Genomic DNA, 22,634 nt, shown 5'->3' with positions numbered 1-22,634 from the left:
TAATCATTAGTAAATTAATTCTATATTGTAATCACACTAAATATACATTGAATAATTATTAAAATATTTACATAAAAGAAGGAAGCTACTTTATAATTATATTTTGCATGCTAATTAAGATATTTACTGATGGTAAATATGAGATATTTTTTCATTTTGCAGGTAAGTTTTTAAATATTTTTTTCTATCATATAATTATTATATGTTATTTTATATTTGGGTACACAATATGTCACATAACAAATGGTTTATTATAAATAATTATTACATAGAACATATATTTTAGTACAAATACATTTCTTACAATGAATTACATTAATTTATCAAAAAAATTAAATGTTCAATAATTTATATGAACATTTTATTCATTGTCCTTATTTATTTTGCCTTTATTTAGCAATATTTCATTTAATGATATATCATCATTATTGATTTACGCGTATAGATGTATTTTATTATCGATCATCAATGTCCTTTTTAAAGTAGGTTAATTCATTTCATATACACCTCATGAAATAATGAATATAAAATATGCGCTGTTAAATATCTAATCGTCTTTATTTTATATCATATATTTATAGGCTATATAATTTTAACATACCATGAACATTTTTATCTATATTTTTAAACAACTGTAAATTATATTCTATTAGAAACCATTCGATTAATTGGATTTCACGTGAAACTAATTCCAAAATCAATAATTTAAAAATTCTTTCAAAATTTATCTTATTGCATTCACAGAATTATAATTTTATATTATGTACATTTCATTTGAATAACGTAAGAGTTTTATTGCATGAGATAAATCAATATACCATTGAATTTAACATATAACAATAAATAGGAAAGTTTCGTCAGAAATATAAGAGTTCCATGTTTAAAGAATATTCGTGTTAGTTGAATGAACTCGTCAAACGATTCTTCTATTTCTGTTATCGATCAATAGCTATAATTGCGTGATTTCCATTTATGTTTCCAAGTACATTCAACCATGACCTATCAATAATAGAATTTGTCTTTGGTAACCCTCTTTTATCATGACATATATTTCACTTTGTTCAGTTCATTCTAATTCAGCTTGTAAATAATTTTTTACGTAATATTTTACGTAATATTCAATAGTGTAATTATTTCTTTATATATTTCGTTTTCATTCACTTCGTTTTCATTTAATAAATTATTCTTATTCGATATTTCATGTTTTTCGTGCTAATTTTGTTAAAATAAATTTTTTATATTTCTTTATTATATATTAAAATAAAATACAACTTTTTAGTAATGCTCCGAATTCAAACTTGAATATTTAAAACAATAAGCTTTTAATGAATACACTGAAAATTCTATATTTATTAAATTACATTTATTACGAGCGATTCTTTAACAAATTCACGAGTAGAATAATTACAAGAAAGAGTCTATATAACGAAAGATATTAAAAATATCCTCGGGATATAATTTTCTTATATCTTAACAAAATAAATAACTTTTTTTAACACGTACTATTCTTAAAACATTTAAACAATAGTAATATTGCAATGGTATTGTTAATTATCACATAGGCATCTCGTAATTATCTCGAATATAATTAATTCTGTCTCATCATATTCACGTTTCATTGTTATTTTTCACAAAGTAATAATTGTCATTACGTTTAATCCTCTTTGAATTATTTTGTTCGTTTGAAATTTTCACGTAACATTCACGTAATTTGCAATTGTAAACAAAATTAAAAATTCTTCGATCGATAGAAAAAGAAATAATTTCTTGTTTAAGCATTTGCTACTAACGTATCTACATGTGTGTAGATTTCGTCAAGGTCTTTGATTACATCAATGTATCGATCTGGTGCTTTCACTAAGGTCTGAACTTTATCTAGTGAAAAAATGCTTTTTCTTTCGAGGTCATTCAAATTATTACTATATTAAAGGATTAAAAAAGATAGAAAAGGATAGGAAAAATGAATAAATATCGTTCGATTGATTGACACGTTGATCTGACACGATCTGAACGTACTCGATCTCGACCTAATTTCAAGCTTGATAATTGATTTTGTTTCTTTTTTGATTAAGGTGATAGGTAATTAACGTTAGATTTGTCCAGTGAATTTTATAAATAAAAAAAGTAGAGCAATCGTCTATATTACCAACCATATAATTAATAAACATATAGATATAATTTTATTTTTGCTTGAATATTATTAAAATTTATTAAAAGAAATTTATTTATATAATTGATCATTACATATAAATATAATCATTTTATTCTTTGAAACGTGTCCTCGACAAGAATTACAGTTAAACACGCAAACAAATTTGCAATGTTATTGCTCTTTTATTCAATGCTTGTATTTGCTTTAAAGAAGAAAGTCTTTTAAAGAATTTTATTAAATCGACTTATCCCTGATACTTGAACTGTATGAATATTTGGGTGAATATACTTTCGAATTGATTGAAAAGACGATTTATAATGTAGAGAGAAAAAATTTTATCTAGAATCGAACAATAAGAGAACGTACACGCGATATGAATATACAAATTAAGATATATTATTTATTTCCATGCATGCTACGATTTTTATCGTAGATTTCATTATTTATGTACTCGAATTTATTCAAGAAATATTCTTCATCTTCATCAATATTGTAATTTCTATTTTTAGATGTCTATAAAATTACAATTCAACTTGTAATATATACATGCTTATTCCTTTTTCACAATTCTGTATCGTTTTTCAATTTCATCTTCATAAAATTATTTTTTAGATCAACGTGCAAATTAATTATCGTATTTTTTAATAGCATTTTCGATCGCGTGCATATTCACGGTGCACTCTCAATGCAATGCATAACAAATCATTTCTTTAATAACCATTTCTCGCGCGTAATATAATGAAACTGCTATTTACCTTTTAATACGCTCTTTCCTTCGATCTTTATTGAATGTGTTGCGGTATTTTTATGCATTCAATTTCTCTTTTAACGAGATTAAAAAAAAAAAAAGAAATATGAAATAGAAGATGAAATAAAAAGGAAGGAAATTTTTAGTAAACAATTATTTTATTATAAACGACACATATAAGTTGTCATTATCTCATACATATATACCATTACAAATATATTCAGACCATAAACAGATATAACATAAATATATATATATATATTATTTATTTGTATAAGTACAGATCTATTCGAATTGTTGTTGTTTTTTCTTTTATTATTATTATTTTAGACGTAATTCACTTAACCCTTTCGCTGTTCAATTCTAAAAATTAGTTTGACTTGTCTTTTCTCCAAGTTTAATTTATATAACAATTGTATAAATTTAGTTGATTCGAGTTTTTCTATTTTATTGTTCCCATTTGATATTTTTATACAGAGATTTTCCCCATAAGAATAGTTTTGATTCGTGGTGATTTATAGCGAAAGAGTTACGCTATATTCGAAGACACGAGTGATTATAGTTTATCGATTTTAGCATAAACGGAAGAAGGCACATAGAAATTTATTATGAATCTGAAGATTTGTCACTCTATTGTTTGTTGTTATATTACATTTGTTGAGAATACAATATTCAGTTTTTTTTTTTCTACGTTTAACTTTCAGTAGCTTATAATCTACAGTATTTCGTAAACACAAGAAGTAAATAAATAATACTTCAAATAAAGATTTTGATTCGAGATAGAAGAAGATCGTGTTTCGAACAAATTTGTTTGAAAATTTTGATACTATTAACGATAATACGGTAATTTTATATCAAAGTAAATTTAATAATCTAAATTCGCTTAAATCAATATTGACATATTACAATAGGTATTTCAAATTGTATTACATAACATGATTAACAATGAATAGCTTGAAGCAACAATTGCTAAATGACACATTTATTCGCGTAACAGCTATCATACTTGTTCTTGATCAATATACACGTTATATTTACATTTGTTTCGTAAATAGAAATTTTTATATTAGAAATATGGTGTCGTTCATTCAGATAATACTGCTATTAGTAAATTGTGAGTAAAGCAAAATTTATCACGAATAATTTCTATATAAAATTTATCATAATATTACGATATATCAAAGGCTAAATAAAAAATTTCAAATGTCTCTAATTAATTTTCAATTTATCTGAAATGAAGGACACCATTCATTTTCCTATAGAAAATCGTAGCGTTCGAAATATTACTAAAACAATGGTAATAATCGTTATTTAATCCCTATTCGTTTATATTCTATATTTTGCTTTACAACACTATCAAAGTGTGAAATATAATGTGTACGTTCGTTGACAGTCGAAACTCGAGATCAACCGAGGTTAAATCGGTTTCAGTGTACGCTCGAAAACTGGAAACCTAACGAATAACTTCTACAGAATAAATTCTAATCTACCTTACACATCGAAAGCATCATCATTGCATTTTTCCATCGTGCCTTAAATTATTTTCAATCACGGGGAAACACGAATTTTTTTTTTTTATTTTTACAATTAACAGATTAATAATACTATCGTATTGTTGCGCGAGTTGATATCTCATTTTCATTTGAAAATGCTCTTTTCTTTTTTCCCACCCCCTCCCCATTCTACGAAATTTATTTTTTACATCAAGAAAATATTTATCGCGTGTATTCTTTAACTATTTATGAAATTTACGAAATTTAATGCGAAGCTTCTTTCTTTTGATCGTGATATTGAATTTTCAATTGGGTAAATTCTTAGAAGTAAGTCTTATTATTAATTTTTTAAAAAAAAACTTTCTTCATCGAAGGCGAAGTAAAAGGTACTTTCTTTAATTGGGATATTTAAGAAATCTGACTTTCTAAGAATTATGTTAATATTGTGGATTGAATATCGCGTTAGCTCAAATATTCAAAATAGTCGCGAATTATTCAAGGCATCGGTGTTCGATTAAATAATTATTTAACCTTTTCCACTGCGGATTTAAAAGCGTGAAAATCAATTTTCTGTAAAAACATAATTTTCAATAATAATTTTAATTAATCAGAATGATATTTTATTTATTCATTGAATAATAACATTTGAGAAATTCGAATATTATAATTATAACATTTTTTATTCTTTTAAAAAATATGAAAAATTAAAACACATCCGCAGTGAAACTGTTCGATTACTTTGGCCCCTAATATGGGTGATTTCTGAAACCTTTTTCTTGTACTTCAATTTCTTTCTTTTCTTTTTTTTTTCTTTTCATCGGGAAGACGATCTAAAATCCTTTTAATTCATTCTGAAATTTTGTTTTGTTGATACATACTCAAAAGAAAAATTTATTTCTCGTTGAAAATATTTGTGCTGCACCAAGGATTTTAATTTTCCTCTCCTCTTTGAACGAATGATAAAATTTCTATATGGGGATCGAATAATATCGAAAACAATAAAATATTCACTTCGAACACATATATTGTGCGCTCGTACGGAAACTGCACGAAGAGAACGCGTGTTACAAATTGCAATCGTATTCGCCAATTGATCGATAATATTCCAATCGAACTCAACAACTCGACCGATTTGCTCGATTTGTCTCGACACGTAATAAAATCTGATGGATTAAGAACTATTATGCTCGCCAAAGAAAAATAAATAAATAAATAAAGATCAGTCTTTCTTTTTTTCTTTTTAAAAAAATTTTATCAATTACAATTAAACCACTTGCATCCCTTTGTTCTTTATATAGCCACGTTTGATTTAAAATACGATATCTTTGATCGTCTACTATACCATTTTACATTTTTATAAAAGTATAGCGATTAATCGAGTCGATAATCGTTTGCGAAAAGCGTTCAATCGGGTTCATAAACGTAGTGCGATTACAGTTGAAGCGTTTGCACGATCGAAGTGCACGATTTAATTCGCCTCTTCCTTAATATCAGTCGATTTCACACAAAGAAGTACACGTATATCAGTCATATTTCACATAGAAGAATACACTTTTTATTGTTCCACAAACAACAACAACAAAGAATAATCAGCTTTTAACAATATACAGTGAACATGAGGGAAAAATTTCGAATCGTAAGGTGTGGTTAACTCGTGTACATTTTGCCAATTTTCAAATTTATTCTATATTCGTATAAAAATAAGTAAAAAATGTAGAATCAAATTTTCGTGATAACCAAAAAAAAAATTTATTCTCCCTCTTTTTCACATTACTTTTCCACGTTTTACATTTACCATAGTTAACCATATCTCAATGCCCGAATATTTTTATTACTCACTGTAATTAATCTCCATCCCTGTAAACGACGTCCATCTTGATGAATTCAAACAAAGTGAATTCAACAATTCACACGAGTTCCAATCAAATTCAAAATCGTATCTCCACGAAGGTAATTGGTCATTCATCGTTCTGGCACGTCGTTTTCGTCGATCGTAGCACTGTAATTTTAATCCTAATCATCCCAATCAAAGGGTGATCCCTTGCTCAAAAGGAATCCTCGGCTTCGTCCGTGTCTATCAATGGCACCCTCTCGTAACGGAGCACGGTGCTCGCCCCAGACGCCTTAAACTGCTAAAGCGCCATGCTTTTGATCTCGTTCTCGTTCATCTGGCCTTGAGACGAGGAGGGTGTAGCCTCGACGAGCCCTTCGTCCTCGCCCTCGACTTCCTGCTTGTCGACGCAGTAACGGCAACGCATCTTCGCGTCGTCGCCCACTTGGACCGATCGCGTTATTACGATGAGGGTGGTAAGACTGATGACGAACAGGCCGGACGGCACGATGATGGCGATCAGCAATTCCGTCCGCGTTTTGTTCAGGTCGAAACGTGCGACGACTAACAGCGAGTTGTTCTGGAACAAATGGCATTAAGAGATATCGCGCGGGAAATATCGGAAATACCCCGAGGAATCGTCCCAAACGACGCTCATCTGATCTCAATTTATGATTTTTCTTTCGAAGATGTGGAAAAATAACACCGTTGTGGGAAAATTGGAAATTGGAATACATTGAGGAGGAATTATCTCAGAATAATTCGGGATTTGTGTGGTGATGATTTTTTTTTTTTTTGGAGATATGTAAATTAGAATTGTATTTGTTTATTTGTTTACTTAATATTTGCACTAATAATCTGTACGTGTGATGAAAAGGCTTGACGATGCTTTTCTTTTTTTGAATTTTTGAAAATGAGTACACGATAAAATTAGGAAAATTTTTTACACGTATTTGTTTAATTATTTTGTAACAAATGGAGTTAGGGAAGTCAGGGGTTGAGTAATCTTTCGATGACTTGTGACTTGTAAACGCGCATATTCCTCGCTTACAATATTCTTCAAATTTTTGTGGAAGGTAATACGATATGTAATATGTATGACTTAAGATAATACGAATTCTTGTGGAACAACTTATATAATTGCAATTGTTTCTTTGATGATTCATAATTGTAAATAAATAGAAAACGATGTACATGCGATCTATTTGAAAAAGTGGAGGGTTGACAAATTGAAATTATGGATAATTTCAGTCGAAAATTTTTATCTTGTTCATAACTTGTAAACGTTTCATTGGACAGAAATCTACATTAGATTGCATTTTCTATGAAATATCGTAATTATACTATTGATTTTATAATTCTTTTATCATATGCTATTTTTTTTTATCGTTCTTGTCAATTATATAATAGTAAATAAAGTGTATCTTGATGGTAGTATCAATGGTAAACTAGATTCAAATGATATTTGCTCTCTAATTACAATTATTGATTTCATATGTGTATATAGATATGTGTGCATAGTAGTTTTATATGATGTCTGTTTTGATATGTATATTAGTATATAATGGTACAATAATTTATGATTTCTTTTATGCATTTTCTACGTCTCTTTATTGGGAAGAATGTCAAAAACATTGCAATGACGTTTTAAGAATGGGAAGGCATAAATATCGAGAGGAAAGCTTCTTAAGAAATTCAAGATCTAGGTTAGTAATGGAACGAATACTTAATGAAAAATGAAATAGCTTCCTCATAGAATTTTCTCTCTGTCAGTCACTTTGGTTTCTTTATATTCGCCCTATCTTTTTCAAAGGAATTCCAAATGTGAAATATAGTTTAATTTCAACGGGCAATCTCTTTCATTAGATTTGTGGAGTTTTTAAGATGTTTGAATAAATAATAAAAATTGAGCAACGATCCGATTTTTTTTATATATTATATTTATTTTTATATTTTTTATATTTTTTTATATTTTTTTATATTTTTTTATATATTTTTTATATTTTTTTTATATTTTTTTTTTATATTTTCACACATTGGAAAAGCTTGGTAGAAAGAAAGGATTGAAAAATCTCAAGAAAGAAATATTATTCTTTGAAAAACAATAATTAATATTAACTTCGAATTCATATTCATATATCAATCTTCGGTTGCTAATTAATTATATGTTACATGCAATATTTGCGTATAAATATTTCAAATATTATCTTCTATAATTTATTCCACGTTATATATTCATCGAAATATATCGAGGAATAGTTTAACAGCAACGATCACGTTTGAAATATTTCACTTGAAACATTTTCAATGAGGCAATCGCACACGAAACGATATGAATAAAATATATATGCTGGTAGATCCGTATTCACGAATTTTCATTAATATTCGAGCCTTTCTGAACCATGAATCACGGAAAAATTTAGTGCAAAAATAATAATAATAATAATTAAATGCACTTCGTTAGATTCTGTAATTTAATTCGCGAAAAAAAAAGCAAGAGAGTCGATCGTTAAGAGTTGCTGTGACATTTCAGAGAATAATTTCAAGATTCAATTAAGAAAGAATTGAACGAGGAATTTTTTCATTGAAAAAAATGAAAGATACAAAAATAGTGGGTAAGACAGAATTCCACTCGAATCGCTCATTAAATCTCCTGCTTCGAATAAAATAATCATTGCATAACCTTTTTGCATGTATATATACCTATATATATTCATAGAAAAATTAGAAGACGTTTTCATTGGTGGTAATTTTAGCGTTTTCGTTGTTGCATACTAAAGCGGTAATTTAATTTCGAGAAAATTTATTGTAATTCCAGTTGCGTAATTTTTCTCTCGGTTAAAAGTTTCATTTCGTTCTATGCCCATTCTATGAAAGTTATATAACGACTTGAAACACAGCGAATGGTATTATCAAGTTCGAAATTTGATTAGATGGAAATGAAAGCATCGAGTTGTTTTTCTAATGGGAATAATCTATCGTAGCGCCACGAGCTTGAATACATTTTGTTTCGAGCTTTATAAAGCTTCTTAATTAGCTGAGTAATATTTACTTTTGGAATTAAAATAATGGCAAGAAATAATAATTTTTTTGTTTTAATAATAGATATCAAAAATATTATTAGAAATCTCTCCGTGAAATTGTTCCTTGTAGTTTTCTCATAAATCAGAACGTACATAAATTATTACGAAACACGCTCTTTAAATTGAAACTCGTGATAAAAATAGTAGGTCGAAGCAACAGGTTCTTAATTTAACATTGCAGAATTATTCATGGAATAATTAAATACATTTACTTATAAAAAACAAACTTATCGTTTGCGAATTTCTTTATATATATATATTTTTTTTTTATACAAATAGATAGAAAATAATATAGGGAAATAATACCCCATATATATCAATAAACGATATGATTATTTTTGAAATTATATTTGTATTAATATTAATTGAAAACTGATAAAAGATAAAAAGAAATTTTAGCAAGCCATTGATTTGTTTCTTTTGTAAGTGAATATATTTAAATAATATTTTAGAAAGGAAAAGAAAAACGTGAAGTTCAAACAAAGATTGGGATACCTTGTTGTAGTAACAGGGGTATCTACTCTGCGCCGTCTGATTGTCGCCATTTCGACCGTGAGTGGCGAGGAAATCTTTACATTCCCCTTTTAGGGTATTGACGCAACCCTCGAAATTGATGTAGAGGCGAGAACTGTTGTAGATCGTGAGGGATCGTTGCTCAGGTACATAGATATTCGTAGGATCCACTGGATATTGCAAGCTCTTCTCGTATATGTTCAGAAAACTCGTGAAGTTGATGGTTGGTTGAGGTAATGGGATCTCCTTTAACAAGGTGCCGTTCACGCAGTCCTGTGTCCTGCGAAAGAGAAAGAGAGAAAGAAAAAAAACACAGGATGTATATATCCTTTCGAGAATGTTTCCTGTGATAAATTTTTGATGAATACTTTCGAAACGAAAGATCGATCTTAAAAGGAACGAGTCTACGCGAGAAAATAACATTGTAGAATAATGTTTTGTATAGGAATAAAAAAAGTTCTCGTAAACTTATTTTACATATTTTTTAATTTTTTCGATAGAGAGAATTTTTTGAGAATTAGAATGTAAATAAGAATATAAAAAAACAATTTATTATCTTTGAATATAAAGCATACTTATTTCTTGAACGATTTTATTATTTTTATTTTTTTTTATCGTTTATCTTATGTAACAAAGGGCGAATCCAAATAGCATATTTTTATTATATTAGATATTTATTATACGTAAGCTCGATTGATATATCGTATACATGCATCGTATAAATGCTTGTAATAGAAATAGAATATATAATATATAGAATATATAATATATATAAATAGAATATATAATATATTCTTCGTATCAGAAAACAATGTTTTCGATTTAATTTCTCTGAGAGAAAAGAAACATCTTATATTTTTCAATTCTTTGAATTATTCCCCTCGTGCCGCATTTGTTTTAAAAGCAAATTGTTGAGGAGTCTCTCCCTATCTTTTTCGATGAAACATTACTTTCGTGAATACATTTCGAGAAAAATCTCGCGTTTCTGCGACCGCGAGTACACATTTCTCGACCATTTTTTATGGGATGTTTCATTGTAAAATTTTTCCCTGCTTGTCGATCGTTTCGTCCCCCCGCGTGGGCGTCCATCGGTGTAAAAAGAGAGAAAATATCGAAATAAAAGAAACGCGAAGAAAAACTTGAAGATAGAAGTGAATCGGGGGATAGAGCCGCAGGATCAATGGTTGCCATGGAAATACCCTCGTTGGCGTCTTCTAAACCCTATGAAGGAAAATGCATGTGCCACGTGTCCGTGAGAAGTAAAAGAAAATGTAGGAATACAATTGTACGGTACAATTAAAGGGGAATTGCATAGGCGTTTGTGTTCGAATAAATTAACCTTTAATCTTACAATTCATATCACGGTAAAGTTCGATAACGTTGAAGGGCAAACCTCGAGAAAAAAATAGTATTCTACCAATCTTTGTTATCAATAATCAAAATTTCTTATTTTAACTTTCCATTTCGATTAAATTCTATTCAAGATCGAATAAATAGAATGATATCAGATTTGGAAATTTTTTTAAAAAATCTCTAATTTTGTGTTAAGTATTGACATAAGTTAAACACGAAGTTGAGTTTCAATTTATTAATTCATATAGAATCGCGTATAAAAATGAATGCGAACCGAATTAAATTCGAACGAATATAAATTAGAATAGAATAATTCTCTTTTTTTGCGTTATTTCACGCTCAAATAATTTTCAATCGGAGATTCTTTTCAGATCGTTCTAAGAACGTTGAAATCCAATATTGATTTCGTAAAGGGTAGCAGTATGCATTGGACCATTATCGTATTGGTTTATATGATTAAACGTGGAATTTTGCGATATCCAGCTTCTCATTTATCCATTGTAAAGTTTCTTCTCTTATCTCGTCGTTCATTTTTTTTTTTTTTAAAACTAGAAAATTATAAGATATGAAAAAAGAAATATGAAATGTACAAAATACACGAGAAGAACTTTAAGTCGTTTTCTTCATCATCAGATTCATTCAGTTTGATGAAATATTAGAAATATACATTAATTCGATGTTTTTTTAAACAAAAAAGTTTCTTTAAAATTATCTTCATTATTTTTTTTCTTCTTCTACTTTTATTTTTTATTCTAATTCTTTCTTTTCCTGAATAAAAATGTCAGATTTATATTTGATTTTTGCTCGCCATTCGATATTTACTCAAACGTTTTTAATTTGATAGCTGACATCATTTCTTATTATATTTTGTGAGTTGTACAACTTTTTCTAAAAGTATATCATTTTAACACTCGGATTTAAAATATTTTAATTGACGGATATTGAATTAAATCTATTACATTTAATAGATATACGCGACTGTTTGCATTCTCACGTCTTAATTACGTCGCCAGACAGCTTTCGAGCTTGCTCGAAAGCTCTATATACAATCCTTTCGTCGGATTTGCATTCGAAATCTCGATTGTCGCGATAAAATGAAGTCATTAAGTAGTATCGATTCAACGACTGGCACGACATGCAACAATTTAATTCCTTGTTGTTAGAACTTGAAGGTATATCATCTCTTATATCTGCTCATTTGACTATTTGCTTTTATATAAAATAAGAGTTTTACATAAGGAGTTAAATTTTTAATTATGAATTTTAATGGATTGGGATTTAATTAAATTAAAATGTTTTTCAAATATACCGAAGAAATATACAAAGAGAAATATACAAAAGAGAGAGAGAAAATGAAAACATGTAAATGAAAGGAGAGATTCATAAAATATTAATATTCAACAAGAGATGCTTCCCAGAATTAACTTTATCATATTTTAAATTTCACGAACAGCTATGTATTTATCCTTACTTTCTACATCAGATACCAGGTGTAATAAGATTACATCGAAGACCAATAAAAACTTCTTTTGATAATAACAGTTTACTGTTATTTTTATAGTAATTACACTTCAATTTCTCGAATAATTTAATTTAAAAAATATTAATCCTTATTATTATTAAAATTACAAATTTGTTTATTTTAAAAGACGTTCAAATTTGATTTACATTGCAAGAGTGTGAGTATCATCAAAAAATTATTGAAACCGGAATTTAAATAAAACTATTAACAAGAATCAATAATCATCGTAAGTTCAATATTTTATTAAATTCATATAAAATTCAATTTTATATGGAATAAAATTTTAAAACTATCTGCATAATTATTAATAATCTTCTGACTGACACTCACCTTACGTCGTTCATCTTCTTGTGCACCTCCAAACAGCTAACAATAATGCTCCCGTTTCGATCCTCCCAAAATTGGTCAGGCGTGGTTAGCCTGACGCCAGGCAGATTTCCATTCGCTTTGTTCAGTGCCAGGCCACGTTTGCATTTCGCTGTGACGATGTTGTCATCTTGCATAAGGAACACGTTCACGTCCGACGTGACGATATCAGGACAATAACGATCGCAGTTGAACAGATTCTTGATTTTCGTGCATCTCGAGTTGTGACAGCTGAAGAAGCCGTTCAGTTTCATGTTGTCCTTCTCGCTGTCCACGACAATTCTATCTGCCTTGTAATGGCATAACATCAGCTCGCTTATGTTCACGCAGTGGCCAAGGTTGCAGTTAAACACGCCTGAAAGCACGCTGCACTCGCTGCCGTTGTTGCAATTGTATTTTTTAAAAGAAGCCTCGTTCACCTGGACGAGATAAAAAAAGAGATTCTTTGGTTTTAACCATTCGAATTGTATTAAAAATTTCTTTTCAATTTAAAAAAGTCACGCGCATCCATTTCTCTTCGTTCTCACGCAGAAACTCATTTGGGAGTCGTTTATATTCCTCCATTTTGACGCGTGTTTCTTCTGGATAGAAATTTTATGATTGATGTATATATACATATATATAATTCTATATTAACTTCATTATCATTGTCACGTTTCATATAAGCTCTTGGATAAATGGAAGAAAAAAAAAAAAAAAACGAAGCTTGTAACACGTAAAAGTTAAATTTCTATTCTCTTTTGACTTCATAATTCTCAATTCTTAGCTTCTATTGTAGTATAATAAAAAATTTAATTTCTTTTTTTTTTTTTCCTCTTTTGTTTGCACTTACTTTACAGAAATTCATGGAAATTCATGAAAATAATGCTCGATCTTTCGGATCACGATGAAAAAAAAAAAGAAATTCAAACAAATCCGCGAAAAAAAGTTTTATTTTGAATCACGATGCGTGAGAGATGATCGATAAAAGGTGTGGCAGGCGAGTAGGATACGCCATTAGAAAGTAATTCAAGACGAACTCGATCGTGAAAGCGTTACGTATTGGATAATCAAGTTAGCGCATCGAAGCAATTGGTTCGCCTGTCTACGTTCATTAAATTAGTATTTCATTATATTAATTTATCACGTTGGATCAGCATCGATATATTTACAACTTTATCATCCATTTAACAGCACAACAACACGTTCGCAACACACGAGATCATATTCCTAAATATCCATTTTATAAAATTTTATAATAACTTTTTAAAATTTCAATCCAAATTCTTTCTTTCATTTTCTCATAACTGTATAGATTTACACAATGCAAATGTGGATATTTCTGAATTCTATTAATTTTTCAATGATCCTATTTGTCAATTTCTAATTATCAAGCAATATGTAAACAGTTATGCAAACGTTGCATGATTAATGCAAAATATTCAGATTATTATCGAGATGATAATGAGATGTGTTGTACTGTTGTTATAGATGTTTCTCTGATTTGTAATAGTTCTAGAATTCGCAAAATATAATTTTGATAATATGAATAAATCGATACTTCCGTCTGCTGATGATCGGCTATTTAACAATGGTTTTAATTTTTGGAAAATATTGTTCGCGTTGTATTTGTTGTATTTGTGTTTACTTCCGTCAAAAAATTCCAAACAATGAACATTTTGACCAAGTACAATCAGTCATCTGTACTCGATGCTATTCTCTCTTTTTTGCACTTTTTTTTGCAATGCGAATAATCTTTTTAGAACGCGCCTCTATCCGCGCTTGATACTCTTTTTACCTATTTTTTTTTTAACTGTACAAAATATTTCAGAAGAGAATTATATTACGTGCAATATAATATGGAAAAAGAAGAATAAAATTTCGGTAAAATCTTTGTTTCTTGAGATCAAAATTCAAAAAAAAAAAAAAAAAAAAGAAAAGAACAATATCAAAGAACAGTGTTAAAAATATTGAATTACTTTGTGAATATTAAAATTCAATTTTCTCGAAATTTTTCGTTTATTTTTTAAACGAATCAATAGAGTGGCATTTCGATTCTTATCAAAGAATTGTTCTATCCTTTTTTTCGATTCACTTTTGCAAAATCACTCTTTCGTGGTCCATCATCCACCGTGCGGTAACAGAAATTCCGACCGTAAAATGGCAGGGATAGTTGCGTTAAAACGCCCTCCATCTCCGTTCTCATCCTCTCTCTGGTGTAATCAGATTTTTTCCCCCGTTAATTCCATTAGAGCAACGTTCATCGAACTACTTGTACTCGGATTAATTAAAGACGTGGCTGCCCTTTGTGCGAGCTGTTCCATCGATTTTCTCGGTGAGAGAAACGCGCGAAAGATCCGAGAAATTTTCACGGTGATCAACGATCGTCGACACGCCTATACACCAATTCGAACAATAAAAAAAAAAAAAAAAAAAAGAAAAAAAACGACAAGTGGGCGAGAGAGAAATCGACTTTTTGTTGAAGTTGACAACGATGATGGAATGGAATAAAATTCTGAAAAAAATCGAGTCGATAATAATGATCTTCGCGAGTTATCGCGAATGGCGTTCGTTCAAAAGCTCTTTTCTGTCGCGTGCAATTTGATCACTTCCGGTGTATTGTTGGCCGCGGAACAAGCGGAGAAAATGGAGGTTTAAAACGAACGCGTTCGACGCGGGAAATAACGAGATTGCAATTTCTCTAATTATTTCGCGAGCGGAGCTAATACTGAAAGAGGAGAAAGAGCGCGTTGAGAGGCAAAGTTTCACGGCCTTACTTGTTCGGGGAATAATATTTTTAGAACGAAAAAAAAAAAAAAAAAAACGCCCAGACACATCGATTTCAAGCGACAAAAATAATGGAAAATTGTTGTCCGCTATCATTGTTGAGATATTATTGCTTAACAATTTTCTGCCGATAAAATATATTCTTCCGCGTGATGCTGCGAGAAGCGCAATTCTAGAAAGTTATTCAGATCAATTTATTCCGCGCCGCGTCTCTCCAGGGGATGGAAACTATTTGTTCGAGGTGTTACACTTATAGTGAGAGGAATTCGGGAAAATTATTATGCGAAGAGATGCTTGGACGAATCGGGAAGATCGATATCGAATGTTGAAAAATTCACAGAACGTTTGACGATATTTCGCGCGAAAATATTCACGTTTTCCGCCTTTTCGCGTTTCGAGAAATACAGAAACGTGCTCGAGCAACTCAATTTAGCCTTTCTCGTTCATTTTTGACTCAATTTTAATAACTGAGTAATAATAACTGAGTCTAAGTAACACATTCTATCCACTTATTACAAAAAATGTTCGAATAATTAAAAATCATTTATCAAAAATCTACGGTAATTTATGAACACAAATGTAATTATTAATACAGTATAGAAGGGGTGAAATAATTTCTATTATTAAAGTATTAAAAATTAAATTTTCATTTTTATATTATATCGTATATTTTATAGAATTAAAAATTTATATTTTTTATGATAAACGTTAAAAGTTTCGTACAATTCCTTACAACTCTTTGGCTCATTCTATTCTATTATAATAAGAAAATTAAACTTGTAAATATGTATAGCATTTTTATGCAGAGAACCTTTTCTATACATTATATAATTAAATAATTAAATTACATTAATATAAAGTTGTCGTAGATGTAGCAATGATGTCGTAGCAAGATATTGACCATTTGTTGATATCTATTTAAATGCATAAATGTAAAGTTTGATACGCGTTTTATCTGAATAACTTTTTTTATCGAAGCAGTTTATAACGTGGAGCGCATGTGAATTAAAGGAGCATGTGAAGTGGTCGTAAAACGTGTCTGACCGTATACGCTCTTATTCCCCTTACATGCTACTCCATCCTATTAGTTTAAATCTATCATTGGTTTCTCGTTGAAATCGATCATAAATTTTCCCGGCTGATAAAAAAATATTCCGATAAAATTGCATATTGAAATTTTATTTTATATATATATATATGTAAAAAAAAAAAAAAGAATTCACCACCAATTCAACGAAAACATTTAGAAATTTAAAATTATCAATGGAATGAAAAGTCAAAAATCGAGATATCTGGTAAACTGACCTTCGGGCAAGATATGGTGCTGAATTTCGTGCAATTTTCGAAAACGATGTCCGTTCCATTCCTTCTTACGGTCGCGTGGATCTGAGGGCAGAATCCTGTGGTTCTTGTCAAGCACCACTCCCCGCAACTCGCCCAACCGCAATTATTAGTAAAGGTGGTGTTAACGGTTTGGCACATGACTGGATCGGGATCGATCCCCGCGTGAAAAGCTCTGGAAATTAATTGCGCCGCCGTCGTTAATATTTCGCCTGGGAGTGGTTTTGAATTTTGCATGACGGGGCGCGATACTCCCTCGTGTACACGCCGATGAATTTGTTGACATCGCGTTAATATCGGACGTACAGTTTCGAAAGATATATATATTTTTTTTTTTTTTCGACTGAACATCGATAATAGATATAATGGAAATATAGTGGATCGATCACGTCCACGTAATTTATGATTCATAACAGAGGTAGAGAGGATTAAGAGGAGGCATTTTGCAATGTAAAACCTCAACTTTGACCTATGCGTTTGAAATCTCGAGGATGTTATACGAATGATCGAACGTTCCTCGAATTGCAAGATCTATCGTTAGATTATCGCGTTATCAGTTATAACGAATCGCTCTGATAAATTACATCGACCATGGTGCGTCCATCACAGTGTAGAATTAGCAAATTATCATGATTACTTTTAAATTATTAACATTATCCTTTGATGGATTTCGAGGAAAATAATGGAAAAAAGAAGAATTACGGTATGGATTTGTTCAATTATAAATACATTATTGGTATCTATAATTATCTATAATTTATATCACTTTTATCTTCGTTTTTATTTCAACGAGTCTCATTGATTAAATAATAACAGAGAAATAATAAACTCGAATTATCAATTATAATATAGTGTCGTAATCGAACAATTAGAATAAGGATTGCAAACCCGTGACGCAACACCGTGATTAAATTGGATAGATATTGCGCGACAATAGCTATGCATTATGTCACTGGAAATANAAAAAAAAAAAAAAAAAGAAAGAAAAAGAATCCATTTTCTTTCATTATCGACATTTTCTAAAATCATAACGCTCCGATACAAGAATTTTCACAATTCAAATCGAAATCTCCTACCCTCAAAGTAGTCTTCTTTCACGAATAAAATTAAAGGGTTAAAGTCGGGATCATAGATAACACGAGTTATAGATTTCCCGTGGAAATTGAGGCCGGACAAGTCGTAACTTAATTACTATCGGCCTTGGCCAATTAATCGATGCAAAGCCTTGTCGTTTACCTGTGGGACGGCATATAGATCGCCACGCTTAGATAAACCAACGCGACACAACTGATCACAATGGTGAACTGACAGAAGCAGATACTCCCGCATATCCTGCGATCCTGTTCCGGTATCAGGCGGCGTTTATGCTTTCGACCCATAGCGAGCCAACCAATCGGACACCCGCCCTTTCTTCCACCTTCCCTCTTTCCAACGGATAATTTCTGAAAACGGATTAACCTAAGTCTCCTTTCTCATCAAGTTTGGATCCGCTTCCAAGCACGACGATTTCTCGGCTCGCTCGTCACGAATCGTTCTCTCGACAGAGGGGGATATTCTTTGTTTGTCATCGATCCGTCCAGAATTCGTACAGATTCGTTCGTGGAACTTGGAAGAAGCGACGATGGTTGTTTATGTTCGTTTTCTGGAAAGAAAACGCAATCCATATTAGTCGTGACGTCGATCGATATGGATCGTTCGATGAGGGGTAAATTTGTTTGAGGGAATAATTGAAAAGTAGATGATGGATCTTAAGGGGGATGTAAATTTTTTTTTCATTTTGTTCTTTTATTTTTTTGAGAATATGAATTATTAATATTGCGATTGAAATTTAATTGCAATTATTTATATTAATAGAATAAATGTTTACATTAGACTGGTTAATCTTAATTAAGCGTTAATTCAAAATATGTGGATGAACGTTCTTTGTACGAATATAATAGAAAGGTTAATATGGTAAATAATAACATAATGTTATTTCATTTCAATTTTTATTTCTTTTATTTCTCTTTGAAATATAAAATGCAACGCTTGACGACTTTTGACCACATTTCCTAATGAAGTTGTACCAGTCCTTTTTGATCAATATTTTTTTCTTTTCGAATTTGAAGAAAGAAATTTATTAAAATTCTAAAGCTTTATTTTACATTATATTTTTAAAAAAAAATAATATTTCGCTTTTAACAATGTGCACGTTATACATTTAATTATAATGAAACAAATCTACATATATTTCCACAGATATTAAAACGCATAAGTTTACTCATAAAGAGAAAGAAAGTATATAAAATCCACTAAATAAATACGGATCTTATTCCCCAAATTTAATCATCTCATCTTCTAAAACAAATATTCACAAATTCACTTAATCCATCAATCACGACATGGAGGAGAGATTTATTATAATTAAAGCATTGAAAATTGATCTATTATCCTCGTCGGTTCTCTCGTTTTAAATCGCAGAAGGGTTATTTCCATCTATCGGTTAATTACTTTCGCGTGAAAGGATCGAGAAACAAGCTATGGAGATCCCTTTAAGAATGTAATTTAATTTACGATATTCCATGAATTATCGCCGAGCTAAAGTTTTCCTCGGTTCTTGAATTTTCCAAACCTTCGATCCCGTTCCCATAACAGGTGTCTCAACGCTCGAGCGGGAATATTCTTCTCGGAAACACGTTTCATCGATTCATACAAAAATTTTACCTATAACCCACCTCGACTCGAATCCTTCTCTCTTCTCCTTGTATTCCCCTTGGATAAACCGATCGAAGCGCGCTTCTATAAAATAAAAAAAGAAGTTCGTCCTCGATTTAAGTGATATCGAAGTATGAAAGGTCGCGTGGAACATTGATTTTCCGGTTACGTAAGGTGGTTGATTTTACATAAAGTCCGTGCATGCGATCGAACTCGAATACGTACTCGAAAAGTACTTTTCTCGACCAGTCCTCGTTTCTCGAATAATCCCGAAATTGAAATAAGGGAGAAAGTTTCGAGGAGTGGAACAAAATTTCGCACAAGCGAAACTTTCTATCGATTTCGGTTTGCCTCTCGTTTTGCACGTAGGATGATCCCCTCGTTAAGGAATCGTATCGCGATGGTCTCGTTAGCCTTTCGCCGAATCGATTTTCGACTCATCGTTCCTACGAATCCTCGTGATATCAAAGAATATCTCGGAAATTATCGATTCTAGAAAGAACGATTCTATGAATAACAACGAGGGATACTCCCGTTTTACGTGAAATGAAGGGGAGCGAGGGAAATATTCTATTGATAGGGAAAAAGAAATGGATTTTGGGGAAAGTTGTGAAAATTTTCTTCTTTGTGAAATAGAAGAAAAAGATAGGGATTGATTTTGTACGAATATCGTGAAGTTTTATTTTTTCAAAGAAAGATATTCTATTTCGTGATTTTAAAATTACAGAAATTTTTGCGTAGACGCACAAATTAAGAATCTTTCAAGTATCTCGAGATCGTTTTTTTTTTTTTTCTTTACTTGGCGCTATCAAATTTAACGCTATTAAGGCAATTACCGGATTTTAACTTCATTAAGGCGCAGCGTTAGTGTAAACAGATGCACTCCATCGGATGACGTGCAATTAGATACTCGTAATCCTATTACGGCGTAAGGGACGATCGCTTAACGGCCATTCGAAAATAATACATATCGATTCATGGAAACTTTCAAACTCTGATAAACTATCCTGTTCTAAGGTTTCTTGAATATTCTCACGCGAGCTTATGATCTAACGATGCTTAAGGTTGATCTCAAAGGGAATTCGAAAAGGCCAATCGTCAGTGTACGTGCGATGAGTATATTGGTATATCTGTCTCGATGATAATATTTTTTTAAATATTCTTTGGCCAGAGTATAATATTTGATCTTTGAGATTTTCATTTTAAAATGATATATATATATATGCAAAAATCTAATGATAGCACGATAGAGCTAATTTTGCGGTGTATTTTCTAAAATAAAAAATAGTTAAGTATAAAAAAAGATCCATGTAAAGTTGTAATAGCTAATAATCTATTTTTACGCGTTTAAAAATTGAATTCTTTTTTTTTATCGAAGGCATTCGCTCGGGTGAGAATTACCGGTATGAACTTTGATTATAATTAGCAATAAAATTTTAATCCAATACAGATAAAAAAGAAAATAATGCAAATAAATATCATTACACATTGATTCTAGTGAAAACATTTACAAATGAAATTAATATTAACAAGTTAATTTAGGAACGAAATTATTTTATATATCTATTGTATTTTATACTTTGTTTATTATATTGATACGAGATACATGAAATTTCAAGATACCTGATTCCCATAATGTAAACTTTGAATCCTACAAACTATTATACACGTTCTCTAAATAAATAATAGCACGTTCTCTAAACAGTGTTATAACAACATTTACTATAAACGTGTCCACAATATATATCCATGTTTCATCGTTTACCTTTAAGTCTACTTTTGAGACTTAAATGTCACATACATATATCCAGTCGAGGACGTCCTAGTGAATATCACTTCTTATTTTTTATTTTTAGAAATCGACTCGACTTCTCCTCTATATAGATCCAAACTATATAATATTAAACAAAAAACCAACAACAGTTCCAATTATAATCGAGCACAATCAAACATAGTGATAACATTAAACACGAATAATTCCTAGTGAATACTACTTCTTATCTTTTATTTTTAGAAATCGACTCGACTTCTCCTCTATATAGATCCAAACTATATAATAACAATAATATTAAACAAAAAACCATCAACAGTTCCAATTATAATTTGCAATCGAGCACGATCAAACATAGTGATAAAATTAAATACGAAAAATTCTAATTTTCATTTATTATATCCATATTTAAAAAAAAGAAAAAAATAAAATAAAATCGACATCGTACATAAATTCGTACGTATATTTTACCTGCTTCTCGGCAAGTAGCAGCAAATCACCGATAGAAATTTTCAATCACCTTTCCAACCCTGACACTGATGAAATCCATCGAAATTCACTCTATTGTTCCCTCGCACGGCAATATCGCACGATCCCTCGATATCTATCTATCTATCTATCGATATCTGCACGACTCGACGATAGCCGCGGGCAAAAATCTAACTCTGCTCACTTTCGAATACACCAGATCCGACGAGATATCGGTCAATAACGATATGAACCGTCCGGATTCTCATTTCCATCCATCTTCCTCGATGTCATTGCTTCCCCGTGGTCCGTTGACACGAAACGGTCTTCTACAACCTTCGGTACAGCGTCGAACGACCACGAGGCACCCACGCAATCCGGATGACTGTTTGAAAACAAGTCTGTCCGTCGAATGTATGGCTGGCGAGCTCTCCCATACCGAGTTTGCGCACCGTCACCTCATCGCGTTTATGGTGGCTCTTCGATGTCGAGGAACGATACGCAGAAGAGCCACCCTCTCTTACGACTGTTTC

General features: G+C 30.7%; 2 protein-coding genes across 3 annotated transcripts in view; one reads left to right on the top strand and one right to left on the bottom strand.

Moving 5' to 3' along the window:
- LOC122720764 (cilia- and flagella-associated protein 298) overlaps window positions 1-22,634 on the top strand; it is an 87,763-nt gene that overhangs the window by 3,793 nt on the left and 61,336 nt on the right. The gene's annotated exons all lie outside the window — the stretch shown is intronic.
- Window positions 5,926-22,451, bottom strand: LOC122720762. 2 transcript variants are annotated; one of them, XM_043947713.1, is made up of 7 exons: window positions 22,105-22,451; window positions 19,883-19,946; window positions 18,405-18,810; window positions 17,133-17,343; window positions 13,026-13,480; window positions 9,803-10,100; window positions 5,926-6,804 (listed from the first exon to the last, which is right to left on the bottom strand). In XM_043947713.1, the coding sequence occupies exons 3-7, from the start codon at window positions 18,545-18,547 to the stop codon at window positions 6,526-6,528; spliced, it is 1,386 nt and encodes a 461-aa protein (XP_043803648.1). In that variant the 5' UTR covers window positions 18,548-18,810; window positions 19,883-19,946; window positions 22,105-22,451; the 3' UTR covers window positions 5,926-6,525. The 2 variants fall into 2 exon arrangements, with proteins under 2 accessions (XP_043803648.1, XP_043803647.1); XM_043947712.1 differs by lacking the exon at window positions 19,883-19,946.

The sequence above is a fragment of the Apis laboriosa genome, unplaced genomic scaffold, assembly GCF_014066325.1.
Source record: "Apis laboriosa isolate Shangri-la unplaced genomic scaffold, ASM1406632v1 scaffold1321_cov151, whole genome shotgun sequence".
Lineage (NCBI taxonomy): Eukaryota > Metazoa > Arthropoda > Insecta > Hymenoptera > Apidae > Apis > Apis laboriosa.
This window is presented reverse-complemented; position numbering and strand designations above follow the sequence as displayed.